The sequence below is a fragment of the Coffea arabica genome, chromosome 4c (genome assembly GCF_036785885.1).
Source record: "Coffea arabica cultivar ET-39 chromosome 4c, Coffea Arabica ET-39 HiFi, whole genome shotgun sequence".
Lineage (NCBI taxonomy): Eukaryota > Viridiplantae > Streptophyta > Magnoliopsida > Gentianales > Rubiaceae > Coffea > Coffea arabica.
In genome coordinates this window covers 11,457,069-11,478,134 of record NC_092316.1, presented here as the reverse complement: position 1 = coordinate 11,478,134, position 21,066 = coordinate 11,457,069, and the positions used below count along the sequence as shown (strand labels likewise).

The following is a 21,066-nucleotide window of genomic DNA, read 5'->3' as shown; positions in this document are numbered from 1 at the left end:
TATCTTGAAGTATTTAATGTGAGAAATGCCACTATAAAAGTGTAAACGTCTAAGCAATAGCATGGCAAAATTCTAAGTTTCGGTAAACAATCATGAATCAGTTGCGTGCACATCAATGGACTCGGCATCATAAAATCAGTTCAAATCCAAGCATCGAGTCTAGCTTCTATTGAGTTATTCAACCTCAGTGAGCTGATTTTCTGGTATGCAAGGTAAAGAGATTCAGATCTTTTGCCATGGGATATGATGACATGGACGAAAAAAAGAATCCACTCAATTTACAGCACCTGGGTCCAAGGATGCACCTAGGGATGGCAACGGGGCGGGGTTGGGGCGGGGGACCCCTCCCCCGTCCCCCGCCCCGTTGCCTATTAGTTCCCCCCGTCCCCCGCCCCGTCCCCCGCCTCCCGCTCCCCCCGCCCCGCCCCGCCCTTGCCCCGCTTCCCCCGCGGGGTTAATATAATTTTATTATATAATTTTATTATAATTAAATTTTAATAAATAATCAAGTACTAAAATATCAACACATCACCAAATTATTATTCATTGTAATTTTACAATTGAAACTCATAAAAACAATCAAACAGAAGTTATTTGAATACAATCTAATATGATGAAATAAATATAACTAAAATAGTCAAGTTTTCACTTTTAGTACAAATGCAATCACTAATTCATTATTGTGTTTGTGCTTTTTTTTGAGAAAAAAGTGTTATTCTATTAAGTGTAATTAGAAATTTAGTATAAATGTATTAGTAAATTTAGTATAACTAATTAATAAATTCTATTAGTAGACATGTATAATTATTCATAATATTAGTAGACATGTATCAATTATATTACATAAACTAACATACATTATATAATACATCTAACTAATAATATCATTATCATAAGTTTCTAACTAATTAACTTACATATTATATATAATTATATATATTTATATTTTTTTTTTTGTTTTGCGGGTGGCGGGGCGGGGGATGGGGCGGGGGTATACTCCCCCGCCCCGTTTCTAAGCGGGGGGAAAAAATTCCCCCCCGCCCCCGCCCCACCCCCCGCCCCGAGAGCCCCCCGCGGGCTTGCCATCCCTAGATGCACCTTACCAGTACAATTGCAGGGTAGAATGGTGCTAACAAAAAAAATAAGTAAATTTAAGTTTTCTTGTTATTGCAAGAAATATTCACCAGTAACAAAACACTGGAACAGCCAATCAGTATCTAGTATAACTATAACTACCACAACACAAATTACTCAGCACATAAGATGTTTGGATTGAAGTTCCAAACAAGAGAAGCCAATTTGCTTGAGACCTTGGGACCATCCTCCAGCAAGCAACATTGTCCTGAATCAGCTATTTACACAATCCTAGAAACTATGTTCTCAGCTAGGAATGAAGCACCAACACAGTTTATTTGGACTGAGAGCTTTTATCTAAAAAATCCATTAACCAATAATAGAAGAGGCCAAACTACTAAAACTTTTCCTACCTGCAACCATAGTTGGAAGAGGGGAACGGGGGAAACAAAAAGCAAGAGACGGACAAAAACCAAAAAGTATGCTAAAAATACCAAAAATAACTTTTTTGAACAATGAATCTGGAAAAAGGCATGATCAAAGTTAATATGCAAGAGAGCAACAAATTTTCAAAACTATCTATAGGTCTTTTAACTTTCTTTTTCCCTTTGTCAGAAAACCAACAAGCATTGGCATTCAGCTTTGCTTAATTGACAGTAGCCACAAAAAGAAAACAACCACCTCACTTCAAACACTATGCAACAATATTTTCCCATTCAAGAAGCACAATTTCATTCCCAATTCTTTCAATTTCAATTGATTGACGAACTTATTTTGGTTCTATTAAATGAATTCCCCCTGTTCAGAATGCTGTGGTTCAACAAAATCAGCAAGTATTGCAAAATATCTTGTACAAATCAGTCAATCATTGCAAAGCCTACAAAGTATAAGACAGCCAATATGCAATTTTTCGCAAGCTGGATATCAGATAACAATATAGATATTCATGTGATAACTAAGATTTGATGACAAAATAAATAAAATTATGTTACATAATTCAATAAACTTGTAAGCTTATACCTTCCTCAGCATTGATTTCCTGTCAATCCTCAAGTTTATGTTGCTCTCCAATTTTGACTGTAGTAAAGAGGCGACACAAGGCTCTCAGAAAAGCCCATAACATGTTGCAAGTGATCACCAATGCCAGCAACCACCATATCCCTCGTAGTTTTCTCTATCAAGTTGTGCAAAACTAACTTTTTTTTGCTTCACCACAAAAATAGCATTATTATCTCCCAAGAATTTCTGTTCCTCAGCGACAAAAACAACATTATCATTTCTCAATAGACAAATAGGTTTATTAGGTGTAATAAGACTTATTTTCATCCCAAGATTCTGCCACACCATACTCTTTCATCATCCAAATATCCACCTGATCGATCTGATAATTAGACCGTTTTTGTTGCGCAAACATTGCTAGACATCCACCAAAATCTAAAAGCTTAATAGGGGCAGAAATACCTGGCATTGGCATTGGCTTAAATTTATCGCAACTCAAATCAAAAGCTATCAGCGAAGCATCTGAATACACAAACCAATGTATAGCACCGTGCAGAAACACCCCGTAATGAAAATCAAGATGATAAGGAAAATGATTAATTCTCTTCCAAGTTACATTCCTCAAACTAAAAACATCAACCAAAGTATCATTAAGATTAGGTTTCGCATAACACGATAGGATAATGATTTTGTGGTCATCATTAGAGCTGTCATATCCCAAGGCAACCCCAGTTCTAACAGCCTCGCGGACCAAAGCGTTCACTGGTAACAGCCTCGTGGCCATTGGCATTGGGGAATGATGGACTTCTTTTAGCGACATGGGTTAATCATAAACACTCATTTATTTAGTTGTTTTCCTTTGATGGATTTAATGCAGGATTTTCTTCAAAATAGAAGCTGTGTCAATTGTCTTGTCTTGCATATACTTCTTTATAAAATTTGTTTCACCAGAGATGCACATCTTAAGGGAAACAATTTTCTTAAATTTCATTTGAATGATTGGCAGTAGGAAAAAGTATGAATGGATTAGGTTGTACACTACAGACCACACACCAAAAAACAAACGTAGCAAGTACCTTGAAGAACAAATGGGTACTGACTGATATTCCAAAAGCTCTACAAATTCTGAATTGCTAGAAGAAAAAAATAAAGCTAATCATTTTTATTTCACTAAGATTTCTACTAACAAAAACTTAGGAAAAGAAAATATAAATAAAGGAAATGCAATAGAAACTTGTAGTAGGTTAACCACTAATTGTTTTGTTGGACTGTAATGTGCCATGGAAATTTGGAAGAGCTTTCTACCGAATGTTTTAACTGCTTTTTCCTTTTTCTTCTTTTTATTTGTTTCCCTCATAACCACTGCACTCTGTTTGAGGTCTTAAAGAACCTGAGTGACCATCCACATTGAAGACTAACGACCAGCACAGTTCATACATCAAAGACTGGTAAGGTTTGAGGATTGGCATTCTTTTATCACCAAAGAGAATAAAGTGCACTTAATAGGGCAATTGTGAGGCAAACATTCATATACTAACAGCCAAATAACATGTACAACCAAATCAAACAGCCTATTCTACCAGGCTCCTCCTGTAACACATATGGGTGATATGCACAGTGAATCGCCACACAAAGATATGTTCAATAATAGTTACCAAGTGCTTTGTAGCTCCATCAACTCCATACCAAATCTCCATAAGACAAAAGCAGCAGCATCAAAGAAACCTCTACAATTGCTTTGTAATCAATCTCTATAATTACTCTGTAATCTGATTGCACCATCCAAAGTTGAAGTCAGGGATTGAACATCTTCACTTCTAAAATTGTTAATTATAAAACCTATAAATCTAAGTAATCTAGTAAGACATTACTTTGCAATCTATGCACCATCCATAGTTGGGAGTCAGATATTAAACATCTTCACTTCTGAAATGTTACATGTACAAACCAATAAATCTTACTAATCTAGTAAAAGCAATTTTTAGTTCTTGAAAGGTTGCAACATGTCATCTATAACACCATAAACAAGAGGGCTATAACATTCACGTGTGTTTCTCTATTTTTGAGATATTTGATAGTGAGAATGCCATTACACCATGCTAGTGTGAGTGTCCAAGGAATACAATGGGAAAATACGTTGCATTCCACAATCGAACTAATTGGAATCATGAATCTGCTGCATGCACATCTCCAAACTCAGTATATAAAGTCAGTTAAAATCTCAAAGTAAAACAGAATAACGGAAAGATAGAGTTCAGAAACATCAACTGGTCAGACTAGTGAATACAAATTTCAGAAGTATATCATCTGGTCAGACTAGTGAATGACGTTGAATTAGTTACTCGGACCACTTGCAAGTTTATTGACTAATCTTCAACCCAACTACCATAGCCCACATGTTAAAGTTTCATCTAGCAACATCTTTCACCTTGCACATGCTCCAATTAAATAGTAAAGAAATAATTGAAAAAATCACTATAAGGAAAGAAGAAAATAGAATTACAGAAACAGATGCAAAGGATATAAATCCTGAAGTAAATATGTTATTAAAAGGCCAAAATCTACACAACCAGGGGTAGATTTGGGCTAAACTTCATCACAAAGAATAAGTTAATAGTTCCACAATTAACATTCAAAAAAAAATTGCCTTGCATGCTGAATCAAAGGATTGTGGCTCATTCTCACTGAATTACAACACCAAAAAACACAAAGAAGTCAAAATATAGAAGCAGATGCACTACAGTAACAAAACTTGATCAAGATAAAATATCTGATACTCTTAGGAAACCTTTAAACTTTGCCTAGAGATAAGAAACCTTAAAAGAGCAGATGTCACCATGTTAATTTTCCATTAACTTACTCGACCTCAAAATATGCTGATTTTGTATTGTGCAAAGCAAAAACATCCCTGCTGTTCGCATCCTTCTCACAAGTTACAGGATAGCACAGGTTAAGAAAAAGCTCCATTCAATCTAAGAGCAGCTTGGAACTTGGTCATGCACCTTAACAGTACAATTGCATGGTACTAAATTTAAACCAGTAGCTTTTATCTAGCAAATCCACCAACTGATAAAGAAGAGAGCATACTATTAGGATGGATTATTAATGTATTTATAGCTGCAAAAACAACAATTGATGGAGGGAGATCAAAAACCATGCAGAAATACGAAGTAAATGACTCTTTAGAATGATGAATCTGGAAACAGGCATAGGAGGGGTAAAAATTTAAGACAGAGACACTTTAACACCATTTTTTCAGATTTTTGGCTTTGTTTTTCCCTCTGTCCGCAAAGTAGCAAGTGCTAGTGTTCAGCTTTGCTCACGTGAAATTAGCAATAAAAAAATGCACATGATCTAAACCAGACTATGAACTTTTAATGCTAATTCAACATCGCCCAATTCAAGAAGCATAAATTCATTTCTTCTTTTTTTGATCAATGCATAAACTTGTTTTGGCTCTTTTAAATCAGTTTCCCTTTTTTTGAATGCTTTGACTAATCAAATTAGCAAGTACAATTTTGTTAGTCATTGCCACTTCTACAAAAGTACAACGAAACCAACTGTTAACTTTTCTCAGTAGTCCTGCAAAAAAAAAGTAAGCTTTTACCTCCACTAGCATGAATTTTCAAAGTCGTCCACGGGGTTACGTTGCTCTCCATTTCTGACTGTAGAAAGTAGGTGACACAAGACTCTCACAAAAGCCCATTACTCCTCTTCTAAACTTATCTTGAATGCCAGCAATTACCATATCCCTCATAGTTCTCTCTTTCAAATTATGCACAACAAAGTTCTTCCCAGCCATCTCCAAAACAACATCATCAACCCCCAACAGGCATATAGGTCCCCACACAGACGCCTTTTTTGGTATAGTAACACTAAATTTGGTCCAAGATTCTCTAACACCATACTCCTTCATCATCCAAACATCCATGTGATGTCTAGATTGCACGGCAACCATTCCTAGACATCCACCAAGCACTACAAGCTTACGGCTGCGCTTACGAGGAGTATTATCAGTCTCAGGCCATGGCAATTGCTTAAATTGCTCGCAGCTCATATCCAAAGCAATTATAACACACAATCCATCAACTTTAGACAAAGCAAGCCAGTGTATAGATCCGTTTAGAAACACCCCAGAATGCGAACTAGGAACATAAGGAAAACAACCAATCCTCCTCCAAGTTCCAGTCCTCCAACTAAATACATCAACAAAGGCAGGATAACCCTCTGTTTTGTCAGCAAGCCAATCGTGAGACAGCATAACAATTTTATAATCATCACTAGAACTATCATAACCGAAACCATAACTAGTGTCTGCGTCATCCCAAACCAATGGGCTGTGTTGAAATTTCACAAGCTCCCTGGTAGTGGGGTTCATCAAATACATAGTTGGTGTGTCTGATCCTTCAAACGTTAGCACCAAGACTAACCCGTTGCAAGAACCGACAATTTGAGCGAAGATCAATTGGTTCTGCAAAAGGGTCAGCTTTTCCAAAAAGCCGTCGTTGTTACTGCTGCCACTGGTGGTGGTGAAAGTTACAACGGATAAATTGGAAGAGGGAGGAGAACGGGAAATGGAGATGAGGATGTGCTTTTGGGAGTGATGGAGGTGGAGACTGAGGTGGGCTTTGATGAAAAGTGGGTCGGAAAGTAGACAGCGCCATGGCTTCGAAACGCACCTGCATTTGCCGACGGATTTTGTCGGGAGTCGTAAGAGAATATCGATGATGAGTTCTTGGGGGATATCTGGAGCTGAGTCGGCCGTGGCAACCGGCATTTCTGTTTGATGGAAAAATTTCAAGGACATGGATTAATTGTATACTTAGTAAGCATAAAATCTGCAGATGGAGGTGGAGGTGGAGGTGGAGGTGGAGGTGGAGGTGGAGGTGATGGTGGAGGTGGTAGGGGTTTACCGGTGGAAGGAGGCGTAGACGGTGAGGAGCAGCGGCGTCTTTCTCGAAGTTGGGAAAGCACCAAAGCTAGCAGTGAAATGTTTGATCTTTATTAGGGAATTATTTTTTTTTCCTATTCCCTTTCTTGCTTTTTTTTTCTAGGAAAATTAAGTATTAAATATGGGATAATTTTAGAAAACTCCCTAAGGTTTCTCATGATTTCACTTAGCTCTCCTATAATTTCAAACATTACACCTAACTCCCTTACCCATTTAAGATGACAATGTTTGATCTTTAATATTAACCTTAATATTTTAATAAAATTCCCTTGTTACCATGTTTATACAAAGGATGGATTTTATAATTTTTTTTCTTTTTTTCTTTTTATTCATTTCTCTTATATTCTATTAGAAGTATAGAACAACTATCAATGTTATCCGTAATATCTCCCTTGATCAAATGTTAAACTAGGAATATTTTCTTAATAACTTTTAATATCATCCAATTTTTTATAACTCTTTCTTTGTATCAAAATCAAGAATAAATCAACAAAAATTAAAAATAAAATGGCCCAAAATCATTATCAAACTATGATAGTTCCATCAGTAAGTTAGTCCATAAATTTTTATTAAAAAAAATAGTCCAAAAACTTTAAGAAAAACAAGATAACAATTTCTTCTCTATCTTAAAAAGAATATATATCTCCAATAAAGCAATATGAAAAAGGGTTAAATGCAAAAAATCCCATAAACTATATACCGAGTTGTAGTTTACCCCCTAAACTATAATAATAGACATTTTGCCCCCTTGAATGATATGTTTGGACAAATCTACCCCTTTTATTTTAAGCATTGTTATTTTTCTTTTTTCCCTATCATTTTCTTTTTAAATTCTTCCTTTTTTTCTCTAAACATTATTTAAATAAGTAGATTAGATTAGTCAAAATTTTTTATTTCTTAATTTCGTATGTCAATATTTTATTAAAAAAAAATCTATGGAATACAAGATTTTTTTTCCAAGTGTTGAAGTCAATGTCATTTAAGAAATTGAACTTTTCAAATATATAATAACAAAATAGAGAAATTGATAAATCAATTATTAGTAGTATCAATAACAAAAAAAAAATGAACTACTATTGTTGTTTATTCTTATTTTTTATTTCACTACAAAAAGCAATTGCTAACTTTTCTTTTTTATGTGATATATAATATGTTACTTTTATTATAAGTAGTTGAATAACTGTGAACTCTTAATTAGTTTATAGGTACTTAAATTGTTGAATTACTAGATTAATATACTTTACAATATAAGCTACATATATTTTGTAATAACAAAGAGTTTATGACAAATTATTAAGAAAGAATTTAACAAATAAACAAATTGAAAAAGTAGTTTAAAAAATATTAAAATTTTTTATGTAAGTCTTTTCACATCGGAGAGAGATGTTGGTTAGTTCCACGAGAGAAGGAGAACAAAAAGAAAATAAAAGGAAAAAAAATGAAAAAAACTAATAGAGAAAAAAAAAAAGAAAGGATTTAAGATAATAGGGATAGTGTTGTCCAAACATATCATTCAAGAGAACAAAATACCTATTATAGTTTAAGGGGTAAACTGCAAATGGGTATATAGTTTGTGGGAGTTTTTTGCATTTAACCCTATGAAAAATGGCCTATTGTAACAAAAGATTTATTGTTATAGTTGATTATCAAATAACAAATATTGGCATGAAAAACTTGACACTCTTTTTTAATATAATTGTGCCAAATTAATTTATAATTGTTTAGATGAACAAATTAAACTTTATAAGATAAGGACATTTTAGAATATTCATTAAAATTTTGACACTATTTTAAGTTTTGGTTACCAAAGCGTCAAATCAAGAGAAGTAAATGTAATTTTAAAAATATCAAGGGAACTAAGTGAAATAGTTAGAAACCTCAAGGGAGATTTCTAAAATTATCCCTTTAAATATATTGTTTGAATACATACTTTGTATTTTTAAAGTATATTTATCTTTTTAATTCAATTCATAATTGCTGATAAAATGTTCAAAATTGATGTTTTATTTTTTAAAGCACAAGAATTATTCTTAACCATCAATTTTAACATTTTGCTAAAAGTACTTTCGATAATACAAGTTCTAGAATTAATTTTTCTAAACTATTAGCGTATGCATTTAGACCCATTGATGTATACGCTGACATGCATAAACAATTTAGTTTAAGTTTTTCTATCAAGTTCGTGGATTGGTATTTAACCAAACACCTTATTATAACCTCAAAAGTCATTTGATTAATATTTGTTCCGTCTCCAAATGATTCAGATATCTATCTCTCTCTTCTTCTTTTTTTTAATCTTTTTAGCAACCGTTAATGAATATTTAAGGAGAAGGAATGTAACTTTGGTACTTAATTCAACAACATTGATGACTGCTAAAGAAAAGGGGAAAAAAATTAACTGTTCATATTTCTTTTTATTTTCTTGCATCTCTTTGTTGTTTTATAACCTAGGAGATGCATTCCACGGATGTTACACACATTCTTCTGGCTTAAGGTTGCATAGATGTCCCAAAAAAACCTGTTTCTAAAGTTGAATATAGCCTTTCCTTAAGCATTATTGTTTTCCTTTGATGGATTTAATGTAAGATTTTCTTCAAAATTGAAGCTGCGCCAATTGTCTTGTCTTAGCTTAACTTCTTCATAGAATATGTTTCACTAGAGATGCACAACTTAAGGGGACCAATTTTCCTAAATTTCACTTCAATAATTGGCAGTGGAAAGAAAATATGAATTAACATGCATTGACCACACGCCAAAAACAAATGTAACAGAGTACCTTAAACAATTGGCTACTAATCTTTCAAAAGCTCTGCAAATTCTGAATTACTAGAAGAAAAAATAAAGCTGCTTCTTCTTCCCTGATAACCATCTCACTGTTTGAGGTCTCAAAGAACCTGAGTGTCCATCCAATTGAAAACCAATGCCTGGCAATCCACACATTTAAGCTGATAAAGTTTGAGAATTGGCAACAAAGAGAATACAGTGCACTTATTAGGGTGATTGTGAGGCAAACATTCACATCCTAGCAGTAGATATTCTCGTCAAATAACATGTACAACCAAATCAAACAGCCTATTCTACAAGGCTCCTGCTATAACACATATATGTCTATTGAATCTCTACACAGAAATATGTTCAATAATACTTTCAAGTGCAATGTAGCTCCATCAGCTTCATTATGCATCTCCATGAAGACTAAAGCAGCAGCTTCAATGGAACCTCTACAATTGCTTGGAAACCTGATTGCAGTATCCAAAGTTGAAGTCAGCAATTGAACATCTTCACTTCTGAAATGTTATATACAAACCCATAAATCTGATTAAAGAAGTAAAAGCAGTTTTAAATTCTTGAAAGGCTATACACTCAAAAGATCGCAACATGTCATCTATAACACCATAAACAAGACGGCTATAACATTCACATGTGTGTTTCTCCATCTTGAAATATTTAATGGTGGGAAATGTCATTATGCTATGCCAGCTTGTGTGTCTGAGGAATAGAATGGGAAAATAAGTTTCAGTCCACAACCAAGCTAAATGGAATCATGAATCTGTTGCATTCACATCAGCAAACTCAGCACATAAAGTCAGTTAAAATCTCAAAGTAAAATAGAATAATGGGAAGATAGAGTTCAGAAACATCAACAATTAAAATGCTAATTTCAGAAGTATATGAAAGATATCAACTGGTCAGAGCACTGAATGACATCTAATTAGTTACTCAGACCACTTGTAAGTATATTACCTAATCTTCAACTTAACTACCACAGCCTACACGTTAAAGTTTCATCAAGCAACATTTTTCACCTTGCACATGCTCCAATTAAAAAGTAAAGAAGTAATAAAAAAATCACTAAAAGAAAAGAAGAAAATAGAATTACAGAAACAGATGCAAAGGATGTCAAACCCCAAAATCCTGAAGTAAATATGTCATTAGAAGGCCAAAATCTACTCAACCTGGGGTAGATTTGGGCTAAACTTCATCACAAAAAAAAAAAAGTTAATAGTTCCACAATAAACATTCAAAAAATTTGTCTAGCATGCTGAATCAAAGGCATTGTGGCCCATTGTCAATCAATTACAACCCCAAAAAACACTACGAAGACTAATTATAGAAGCAGGTGTTTAAAATGGTAACAAAACTTTATCAAGACGAAATATCTGATGCCCTTAAGAAACCATAAAACTTTGGCTAAAGAGATAAGAAACCTTAAAAGAGACAGATTTCACCATTTTAAACCTCCATTGACATACTCAACCTCAAAATATGCCGATTCTGTGTTTACAAAGCAAAAGCATTCCTCTTGTTCACATCCATTTCTCAAGTTTTAGGATAGCCTGGGTGAAGAAAAAAATCTACTCAATCTAAGAGCAGCTCGGAACTTGGTTCAAGGATGCACCTTAACCGTAAAATTGCATGGTACTTAATTTAAACCAGTAGATTTTATCTAGCCATTTCATCAACTGATAAAGAAGAGGGCATGGTATAAAGATGGACCCTTAATGTAATTATAGCTGCAAAGACAACAATTGATGGAGGGAGATAAAATATCATGCAGATATACCAAGTAAATGACTCTTTAGAATGATGAATCTGAAAACAGGCATAGTTGGGCGAAAATTTAAGACGGAGCTACAACTCTTCAACACTATTTGTTCTGCTTTTTGCCTTTATTTTACCCTTTGTCCACAAAGTAGCAAGTCCTAGTGTTCAGCATTGTTCACTTGAAACTAGCTAAAAAAAATGCTCACGATCTAAACCAAACTGTGAACTTTTAATGCTAGTTCAAGATTGCCACATTCAAGAAGCACAGATTCATTTCCCTCTTTTTTCACTTCTTCAATTTATATACTTGTTTTGGCTCTTTCAAACCTATTTCCCCGTTTTAGAATGCTTTGATTAATCAAATTAGCAAGTACAATTTTGTCAGTCATTGCAACTTCTACAAAAGTAAGACTAAACCAACTGTTAACCTTTCTCAATAGTCCTTCAAAGAAAAGTAAGCTTTTACCTCCACTAGCATGAATTTTGAAAGTCATCCTCAGGTAATGTTGCTCTCCATTGCTGACTGTTGAAAATAGGTGACACAAGGCTCTCGGAAAAGCCTATTACTCCTCTTCTAAACTTATCTCGAATGCCAGCAATTACCATATCCCTCATAGTTCTCTCTTTCAAATAATGCACCACAACAAAGTTCTTACCACCCATCTGCAAAACAACATCATCACCCCCCAACAGGCATATAGGTCCCCACACAGACGCATTTTTAGGTGTAGTAACAATGAATTTGGTCCAAGATTCTCCAACACCATACTCCTTCATCATCCAAACATCCACATGCTGTCTAGATTGCACCACAACCATTCCTAGACATCCACCAAGCAGTACAAGCTTACGACTGCCATTATGAGGAGTATTATCAGTCTCAGGCCATGGCAATTGCTGAAATTGCTTGCAGCTCATATCCAAAGCAATTATAACACACAATCCATCAATTTTAGACAAAGCAAGCCAGTGTATAGACCCGTTTAGAAACACACCAGAATGCGAACTAGGAACATAAGGAAAACAGCCAATCCTCCTCCAAGTTCCAGTCTGCCAACTAAATACATCAACAAAGGCAGGATAACTCTCTGTTTTGTCAAGAAGCCAATCGTGAGACAGCGTAACAATTTTATAGTCATCACTAGAACTATCATAACCAAAACCATAACTAGTTTCTGCATCATCCCAAACCAATGGGCTAGGTTGAAATTTCACAAGCTCCCTGGTAGTGGGGTTCATCAAATACATTGTTGGTGTGTTTGACCCTTCAAAAGTTAGCACCAACACCAACCCGTTGCAAGAACCAACAATTTCAGCGAAGCACAATTGGTTCTGCAAAAGGGTCAGCTTTTCCAAAAAGCCATCGTTGTTACTGCTGCCACTGGTGGTGGTGAAAGTTACAACGGATAAATTGTAAGAGGAAGGAGAATGGGAAATAGAGATGAGGATGTGCTTTTGGGGGTGATGGAGGTGGAGATTGAGGTGGGCTTTGATGAAAAGTGGGTCAGAAAGTAGAGAGCGCCATGGCTTTGAAACGCACCTGCATTTGCCGATGGATTTTGCCTGGAGTCGTGAGAAGATGTTGATGATGAGTTCTTGGAGGAAATCTGGAGCTGAATCAGCCATGGCCACAGGCATTTTTGTATTAATGGAAATATTTCAGAGACATAGATGAATTGTATACTCAGTAAGCATAAAATCTGCAGATGGAGGTGGAGGTGGAGGTGGTAGGGGTTTATTGGTGGAAGCAGCTGAAGACGGGGAGGGGCACTGGTGTTGTTCTCAAAGTTGGGAAATCACCTATGCCGTGAAATGTTTGAACTTAATGGGGAATCTTTTTTTTCTTATTCCCTTTTCTGCCTTTTTTTTTCTAATTCTGTTATTTTAATGTTACAATTTGGTTTTCATTAACTAATTTTAACTAATTTAAACCTGTAGCTTTTGTCTTCTTTTTTCTGTTACTTTTTTCATTGTGTTATTTTGATGTTAAATTTCCATCGACTCACTCAACCTCAAAATATGATGATTCTGTATTGTGCAAAGCAAAAACATTCCTCTTGTTCACACCCCTTTTTTCAAGTTACAGAATAGCATGGGTGAGGGGAAAAAAATCCACTCAATCTAGAGCAGCTTGGAAATAGGTTCAAGGATGCACCTTAACAGTACAATTGCATGGCACTAAATTTAAACCAGTAGCTTTTATCTAGCAAATCCACCAACTGATAAAGAAGAGAGCATACTATTAGGACGGACTCTTAATGTAATTATAGCTGCAAAAACAACAATTGATGGAGGGAGATCAAAAATCATGCAGAAATATGAAGTAAATGACTCTTTAGGATGATGAATCTCGAAACAGGCATAGTCGGGTGAAAATTTAAGACAGAGCTACAACTCTTCAACACTATTTTTTCTGCTTTTTGGCTTTGTTTTTCCCTTTGTCCACAAAGTAGCAAGTGCTAGTGTTCCACTTTGCTTACTTGAAACTAGCTACAAAAAAAATGTTAAGGATCTAAACCAGACTGCGAACTTTTAATGCTAATTCAAGATTGCCATATTCAAGAAGCATAAATTCATTTCCTTTTTTTTTGACTTCTATCAATTTATAAACTTGTTTTGGCTCTTTTAAATCAATTTCCTCTATTTAGAATGCTTTGATTAATGCAAGTACAATTTTGTCAGTCATTGCAACTTCTACAAAAGAATGACTAAACCAACCGTTAACCTTTCTTTGCAAAGAAAACTGAGCTTTTACCTCCACTAGCATCAATTTTCAAAGACATCGTCAGGGTAATTTCGCTCTCCATTTCTGACTGCTGAAAACAGGCAACACAAGGCTCTCGGAAAAGCCTATTACTCCTCTTCTAAACTTGTCTTGAATGCCAGCAATTACCATATCCCTCATAGTTCTCTCTCTCAAATTCTTCACAACAAGGTTCTTACCACCCATCTGCAAAATGACATCATCACTCCCCAGCAGTCATATAGATCCCCATGCATATACATTTTCAGGTGTAGTAACAATAAATTTGGTCCAAAATTCTCCAACACCGTACTCCATCATCATCCAAACATCCATACGGTGACTAGATTGTACCACAACCATTCCTAGACATCCACCAAGAGCCACAAGCTCGCGGCCACTCTTATGAGAAGTATGATCAGTATCAGGCCATGACAGTTGCTTAAATTTCTTGCAGCTAGTATCCAAAGCAATTATAACACACTCCTTATCAACTTTAGAATAAGCAAGCCAGTGTATGAAACCGTTTAGAAACACCCCAAAATGCGAACTAGGAACATAAGGAAAACAACCAATCCTCCACCACATTCCAATCCCCCAACTAAAAACATCAACAAAGGCAGGATAACTCTCTGTTGCGACAACTCGCCAATCGTAAGACAGCGTAACGATTTTGTAGTCATCATTAGAACTATCATAACCGAAACCATATCTAGTTATGGTTTCTGCAGCATCCCTAACCAATGGACCGAAATTTCACAAGCTCCCTGATAGTGGGGTTCATCAAATACATAGATGGGGGGTTTAATCCTTCAAAAGCTTGCAGTAAGACCAACCCGTTGCAAGAACCGACACTTTGAGCGAACCAATTGATTCTCCAAAAGGGCGAGCTTTTCTCAAAAACCGTTGTTGTTTACTGCTGCCACTGGTGGTGGCGAAAGTTACGAGGGATAAATAGGAAGAGGGAGGTGTACGGGAAATAGAGATGGAGGTGGAAAGCGAGGTGGGCTTTGATGAAAAGTGGGTCGGAAAGTAGAGAGCGCCATAGCTTCGAAACGCACCTGCATTTGCCGACGGATTTTGCCGGGAGTCGTAAGAGCATGTCGATGTTGAGTTCTTGGGGAGTATTTGAAGCTAAGTCGGCCGTGGCAACCGGCATTTGGGTTTGATAGAATTTTTGCAGAGACATATGGATTGATCGTATGCTTAGTTAGCACAAAATCTGTAGATGGAGGTGGCAATGGTGTGACGGCGGTGGTGATGGCGGAGGTGGAAGTGTCAGTAGGCGGGTATGTGCGGCGGTGATGTTTTTCAATGTGTCCGTACTTTGAAAATATATATGATACACTCGAAAACATGAAAACACTAGGAGGTTATCGGCTGTGCTAAGCAGGCCCTATAATCTGTTGTCATATTCAAACTTTTTACATATTTGAAGAGGGTTGTTGACCTGCTGGGTTTGGTTGGATTTGGTAGCATAGGCGGCTGGAATTGGACTTGTTGAGAATAAATGTGTCGAATTTGTGCTCAGAAGAGCCATGTGATAGAGAGAAAGGAGGGAAATGGTTCAACGATAATTTGGGAAAGAAACAGTGCAATGACAAAAGAAGGAAAAGAAAAGGCTTGAAGAGGGGTGTTGACCTGCTGGGTTTGGCAGCAAAATCTCTTCTTCTCCGTTTCATCCACTCAGATAGCTGAATATGAACCTGCAAAAGATGCTAATGTTCTACCAATTTTCTGAACAAAGCATTGTTTTTTCTTTCGGTTAGAACCACAAAAACCCTCCACATGCACGTGATTGCAGTTGCCCCAAGAATCAGCTCCTTTTAGGGATTGTACTTGGTTTGAATTTACCAGTGAATTCTTCCTTTTTTCTGCTACGAAGTGATTCAACGGCAATTTGAGAAAAAAACAGTGCAATGGCAAAAGAAGGAAGACAAATAGAAGGCTTCGGACAAGAGAAACTTTAGATTTAGACAATTTGCAAGAAACATTTTACCCTGCCATTCCTTAAAAAAACAAATGCATATATTTTTTGTCATTCAGAAATTAATGCATTCATTTGCTCAACAAAAATTTTTTTTGTCAAAATAAAAGACAAATGTTCACATATCAATAAATTAAAATAAGATTGATTCGAAAGTGTATATTCTATTAGTTGGCTATTTCATTTTTGCATTTATAACAAATTGGAACCAATTTCTTTTTTTCTTTTTTTTTTTATCATTTTCCCACTTTGAAGATATCTTTTTCTTTTCCTCCGAGTTCAAAAATAGCCAAGGTTTGATTAAGAAAGTTTAAATATTTTTTTAGCATGTAGATTAAAATAATAAAATTCTTGCTATCAGATTTGGATATTTCTTTTAATTTTTGAAAATGTGACAATTTTTCTATCATTTTTTGACGGCTTCTAAAATAGCAAAAGTTATATTAACTACGTAGCAAAAAAAATAAAATAATATAAACTTTCAAAAAGATGAATAGAATTCTATGATTTTTAATAAAATCAAGTTAATCTGTGAAATATAAGTTTAAATGATATTTCAAATCGTAATAAATATAAATTCAAATAATGATAATGATAATAATATTATAACTGGATTACATCTGTCCAAGACCGGGGGGGAGGGATGGGTTGGTGGTACGGGGGGAGAGAGTGCAATCCAAGACCTAGAGCTTGAAATCAATTTTAAATATTTCTTTTTGTTTTTGAAAATACGATGATTTGAAAAATACTCTTTCAAATTGACATCATAATAAATATAAATTGAAATAATGATAATAATAATAATAATTTGTAATTGAATTACATCTATCAAAAGCTTACAAATTGAAAAATCCAATAAAAATAATTGGACCTCATACTTGAATGCCAAGGCCAGACCAAAATTGGTCATTGTGCAATGCAGTCCAATCTATCTATCTACCATTGCCTATAAAAAGAAAAGGAAAGAATGAAAGCTCAAAAATTCACCAAGAGTGCCATGTGTCAGTGAGACAGCATGCTACATTAACAGTGCAATGGCAAAAGAAGGCAAAAGAAGGAAAAGAAATAGAAGGCCTCGGACAAAAGAAGCTTTAGATTTAGACAATTTACAAGAAACATTTAAGATAATTAAGAAGTCATGTGGCAAGAGAAAAGGAAAACACTAAACCTTGCTCTTTTCTTGTATACAAGGTAGATGGAAAAGAGAAATATTGCATCGAAGATGAAAGGTCAATAGTTACAAATAAATTCCTTAGCAGAAAGAAAAGGATATCTAAATATTTGGTTGATTTATATCCAGGAAAAATTTTATAAAAACAAGAAAGAAATAGATTATTCAAGTGAAATGCATCTAACTAAATATTTCATTGATTTATATCCAAGAAAAATTTTATAAAACAAAAAGCAAGAAAGAAACAGATTATTTAAGTGAAATGCATGTAGAACTAACTAATCAGGATCACAGTAATAAACAAATTAGAAGAATACAATCAGGATCACAATAATAAAAAAAAAATTAGAAGAATCCTTCATAGAATCCAACTATACTTCATATGGTTAGAAAGCTACGATTACTTCTTTTTCCTTTGTTGGATAGCCATTTTTCACCAAAAAATTTCTAAGTTTTTCTGTGAACAAATTTTTCAATCACTATTTTACCTTATATATATCAAATTATTACAGTACATTTTTTACAAAAACATCAGAAAATTGCAATTCAAACAGGATATAAATTGTTCTCCATTTGGATTGGCCTATTTTTCAAAAACTAATTTTTTAAATACAGATTAGCTGTTTATGGAGTTGTTTTTTAAAAACAGCACTGTAGCATTTTATTTTTGAAATACAAGTCCGTTTGGATTAGTTGTTTTTGGAGTTGTTTTTCAAAAACTATATGAAAAACTTTTACTATAAATATTTTTTGGATTAATTTTAGAGGTATTTTTAAAACATAATTTTGGGTATTTTTATAATTTATAATTTTTTTTTTATATACATTTATGCATTTATAATACGTTTATAAATATTTATAAATAAATATATTCATATATTCGCTAAAAAATATATAAATATATTATAAATGTATTATATTATATATAATACATAATATAAATATATAAGTGTATATTATTATAAATGTATAAATTATAAATGAATATTATATAAATGTATAAATTAAAATTTAAAATTTAAAATTTTTATATTTTTATATAAATATACATTTATGCATTTATAATACATTTATAAATATTTATAAATAAATATATTTATATATTTATATAAAAATATATAAATGTATTATAAATTTATTATATTATATATAATACATAATATAAATATATTTATGAATGTATAAGTGTATATTATTGTAAATGTATAAATTATAAATGAATATTATATAAATGTATAATTTATAATTTTTATATAATATACATTTATGCATTTATAATACATTTATAAATATTTATAAATAAATATATTTATGTATTTATATAAAAATATATAAATGTATTATATTATATAAAATACATAATATAAATATATTTATAAACGTATAAGTCTATATTATTATAAATGTATAAATTACAAATGAATATTATATAAATGTATAAATTATAATTTTATCAATATATATTAATATTAAGTATAAATGTATTAATATAATTAATATAAATGTACAAATGTATTAATATTATGTATAAGTATAAAATTAATATTATGTATATTAATATAAATGTATAAATGTATTATAAATGTATTATATTATATATAATACATAATATAAATGTATATTATAAATATACATTAATATATATATTATGTATAAATGTACATTGATATAAATGTATAATATATAATATATAATATATGTTATATTATATATAATTTATATAATATATAATATTCATATAAATATATAAAAATATTTATAATATGTATAAATAAATATATAAATATTTAAAATACATAACATGCATTAATATTAATTATAAATATTGCAATATTATAAATATGGCGTTTATATAATATTTCAATTTGTAATATTTATTGCATATTTCATTATATAAATATTCATATAATATATAATATATAAATATATAATATATAATTTTCAATTTGTATAATATACATAATATTGTATATAGATAATATAATATACATAATATAATATATTATACATAGTATACATTATTACATTATTACATATTATGTATATTATATATTATACATAACATTATTATACATTATTATACACAATAATGTACATAATAATATTATACATTAATAATGTATATATTATAATATAATGTACATAATATATTATGTATAAATATTTACACATTTATGTATACAATATTACATATTATGTATATTATATTATGTATATTATATTATATTATATTATGTATAATATACAATATTATGTATAATATTAATTTATATAAATATTTATATAATATATATAATTTTCAATTTGTATATTTCAATTTATATTATATTATATAATATATATTTATATATATAATATACAAATTGAAATATACATATGTAGTTGTTTTTGATATAATATTTGGATATGGTGTTTTTGGAGTTGTTTTGGAAATACACATTTACTGTAGCATTTGGAATGTGAAAAACAGTTTTTCAAAAACAGCCCCAAAAACAAGAGATCCAAACACACCCAATATTGTAGTAAATATACAATGTTAGTTCTCATCCTTTTTCAACGTCAATATATTAAAGCCCAAACCTTGATAGCTGCCCGGGACTCAGCAAATAAGCTGTTTTTTGAAACCTTTTTTTTTTCCTATTTATTTTCTTGCTTTTTATTTTCTCGCGATTTATTTGGGGAACTGCATCCAAAATCAAAGTTTTCATTTGCTTTTTAAGAGAGAGCCCAAATAGTGGCTCATTGCATTTTAAGTTCACTTTTGGCAAGATAAGAATTATTTTTCTCCTTATTAAAATGTATTTGCCTATTAGGATATAAGAGAGAGTAAATCAAGCCTTGTAAGAAGAGTATTATTCAATTAAAAATACATCTGTCTGTTTTCATTTGAAGAAAACTGCAAAACAGAAACTTGTGCTCTTTTTGAGACTAGGGATGTCTAACATTTTACCAACTCCCTCCATCAATCATGCCTTCACTACAAATTAATTTTCAACGTATACACTTTCATTATTAAATACATGACACATAATCTAAATTTGAATTTGAAACTCAAATTTTGCATGTATCATACATTCAATCGTTATAGGACCAAAATACCTCACAAATAAATACCCTTCTGTTGTGCGAATAAATACCAAATTTTGCATGGGGCAATGGCGTTGTTTAAAAGTATAAAAAAAGCTGTACCCGACACAATAGAATTTTCCCCTTCTGTTGTGCGAATTCAGCTCCCTGCAGTGACACAACAGTAGTATGTTTGAAGGAATGGAAAGCAGCTATTTTTAATTTAAAAAAAAAATGAAAAACAAGTAGAATTTCTTCAATTAAGCACCAAAAAGAAATCGAGTACAGAAAATCCTCTAAGTTCTTCATGTTTCCATCCCAGAATTGCACTGCAGTAACAAGTAAACAAAGCAATTCTGGGATCTGATATGGTGTAAATTTCACCCTTTTCCACGGCAGGGTCATACCATTACCATCTACCAATAACTGATGAAACTAAGTACACTGCCTCCTCTTACCAACTCTTTCTTACAAAAATCAATTTATTACTCTTATCATCTCCGGGGATCTGTCAAAATTAACTCAAGAAA

At 32.7% G+C, this 21,066-nt stretch overlaps 4 protein-coding genes across 9 annotated transcripts; all 4 read right to left on the bottom strand.

Annotated features, from left to right (window-relative positions):
• Positions 1-2,374: 2,374 nt before the first annotated feature.
• On the bottom strand, positions 2,375-2,893 carry LOC113738969 (F-box protein CPR1-like). Its single transcript, XM_027266228.1, has one exon. The coding sequence runs from the start codon at positions 2,891-2,893 to the stop codon at positions 2,375-2,377; it is 519 nt and encodes a 172-aa protein (XP_027122029.1).
• Positions 2,894-3,576: 683 nt separating this feature from the next.
• LOC140005279 (F-box/kelch-repeat protein At3g06240-like) lies at positions 3,577-7,063 on the bottom strand. Of its 4 annotated transcripts, none has more exons than XR_011813074.1 (3): positions 5,681-7,063; positions 4,934-5,139; positions 3,577-3,842 (listed from the first exon to the last, which is right to left on the bottom strand). XR_011813074.1 is itself a non-coding variant. In XM_072046028.1 (3 exons), exon 2 carries the CDS (start codon positions 6,848-6,850, stop codon positions 5,717-5,719), a length of 1,134 nt encoding a protein of 377 aa, XP_071902129.1. In that variant the 5' UTR covers positions 6,851-6,852; positions 6,987-7,058; the 3' UTR covers positions 3,577-5,139; positions 5,681-5,716. The 4 variants fall into 4 exon arrangements, 3 of the variants coding, with proteins under 3 accessions (XP_071902129.1, XP_071902127.1, XP_071902128.1); XM_072046028.1 differs by having other exon boundaries at positions 3,577-5,139; positions 5,681-6,852; positions 6,987-7,058; XM_072046026.1 differs by having other exon boundaries at positions 3,577-5,139.
• Positions 7,064-9,749: 2,686 nt separating this feature from the next.
• Positions 9,750-13,371, bottom strand: LOC140005278 (F-box/kelch-repeat protein At3g06240-like). 3 transcript variants are annotated; one of them, XM_072046023.1, is made up of 2 exons: positions 12,036-13,371; positions 9,750-10,311 (listed from the first exon to the last, which is right to left on the bottom strand). In XM_072046023.1, exon 1 carries the CDS (start codon positions 13,205-13,207, stop codon positions 12,041-12,043), a length of 1,167 nt encoding a protein of 388 aa, XP_071902124.1. In that variant the 5' UTR covers positions 13,208-13,371; the 3' UTR covers positions 9,750-10,311; positions 12,036-12,040. The 3 variants fall into 3 exon arrangements, with proteins under 3 accessions (XP_071902124.1, XP_071902123.1, XP_071902125.1); XM_072046022.1 differs by having other exon boundaries at positions 9,750-10,263; XM_072046024.1 differs by lacking the exon at positions 9,750-10,311 and adding an exon at positions 11,328-11,361.
• Positions 13,372-14,354: 983 nt separating this feature from the next.
• On the bottom strand, positions 14,355-15,471 carry LOC113738967 (F-box/kelch-repeat protein At3g23880-like). Its single transcript, XM_027266226.2, has 3 exons — positions 15,374-15,471; positions 14,667-15,048; positions 14,355-14,519 (listed from the first exon to the last, which is right to left on the bottom strand). The coding sequence occupies exons 1-3, from the start codon at positions 15,469-15,471 to the stop codon at positions 14,355-14,357; spliced, it is 645 nt and encodes a 214-aa protein (XP_027122027.2).
• Positions 15,472-21,066: the final 5,595 nt, after the last annotated feature.

Coding starts and splice junctions, on each gene's coding strand:
- LOC140005279 (XM_072046026.1), bottom strand. CDS start 6,880: ATGTCCTTGAAATTTTTCCATCAAACAGAAATGCCGGTTGCCACGGCC.
- LOC113738967 (XM_027266226.2), bottom strand. CDS start 15,471: ATGCCGGTTGCCACGGCCGACTTAGCTTCAAATACTCCCCAAGAACTC. Junction 15,049..15,373: donor AAATCCGTCGGCAAATGCAG/GTGCGTTTCGAA, acceptor TCCATTGGTTAG/GGATGCTGCAGAAACCATAA. Junction 14,520..14,666: donor GATGTCTAGGAATGGTTGTG/GTACAATCTAGT, acceptor GTCATTTTGCAG/ATGGGTGGTAAGAACCTTGT.
- LOC113738969 (XM_027266228.1), bottom strand. CDS start 2,893: ATGTCGCTAAAAGAAGTCCATCATTCCCCAATGCCAATGGCCACGAGG.
- LOC140005278 (XM_072046023.1), bottom strand. CDS start 13,207: ATGCCTGTGGCCATGGCTGATTCAGCTCCAGATTTCCTCCAAGAACTC.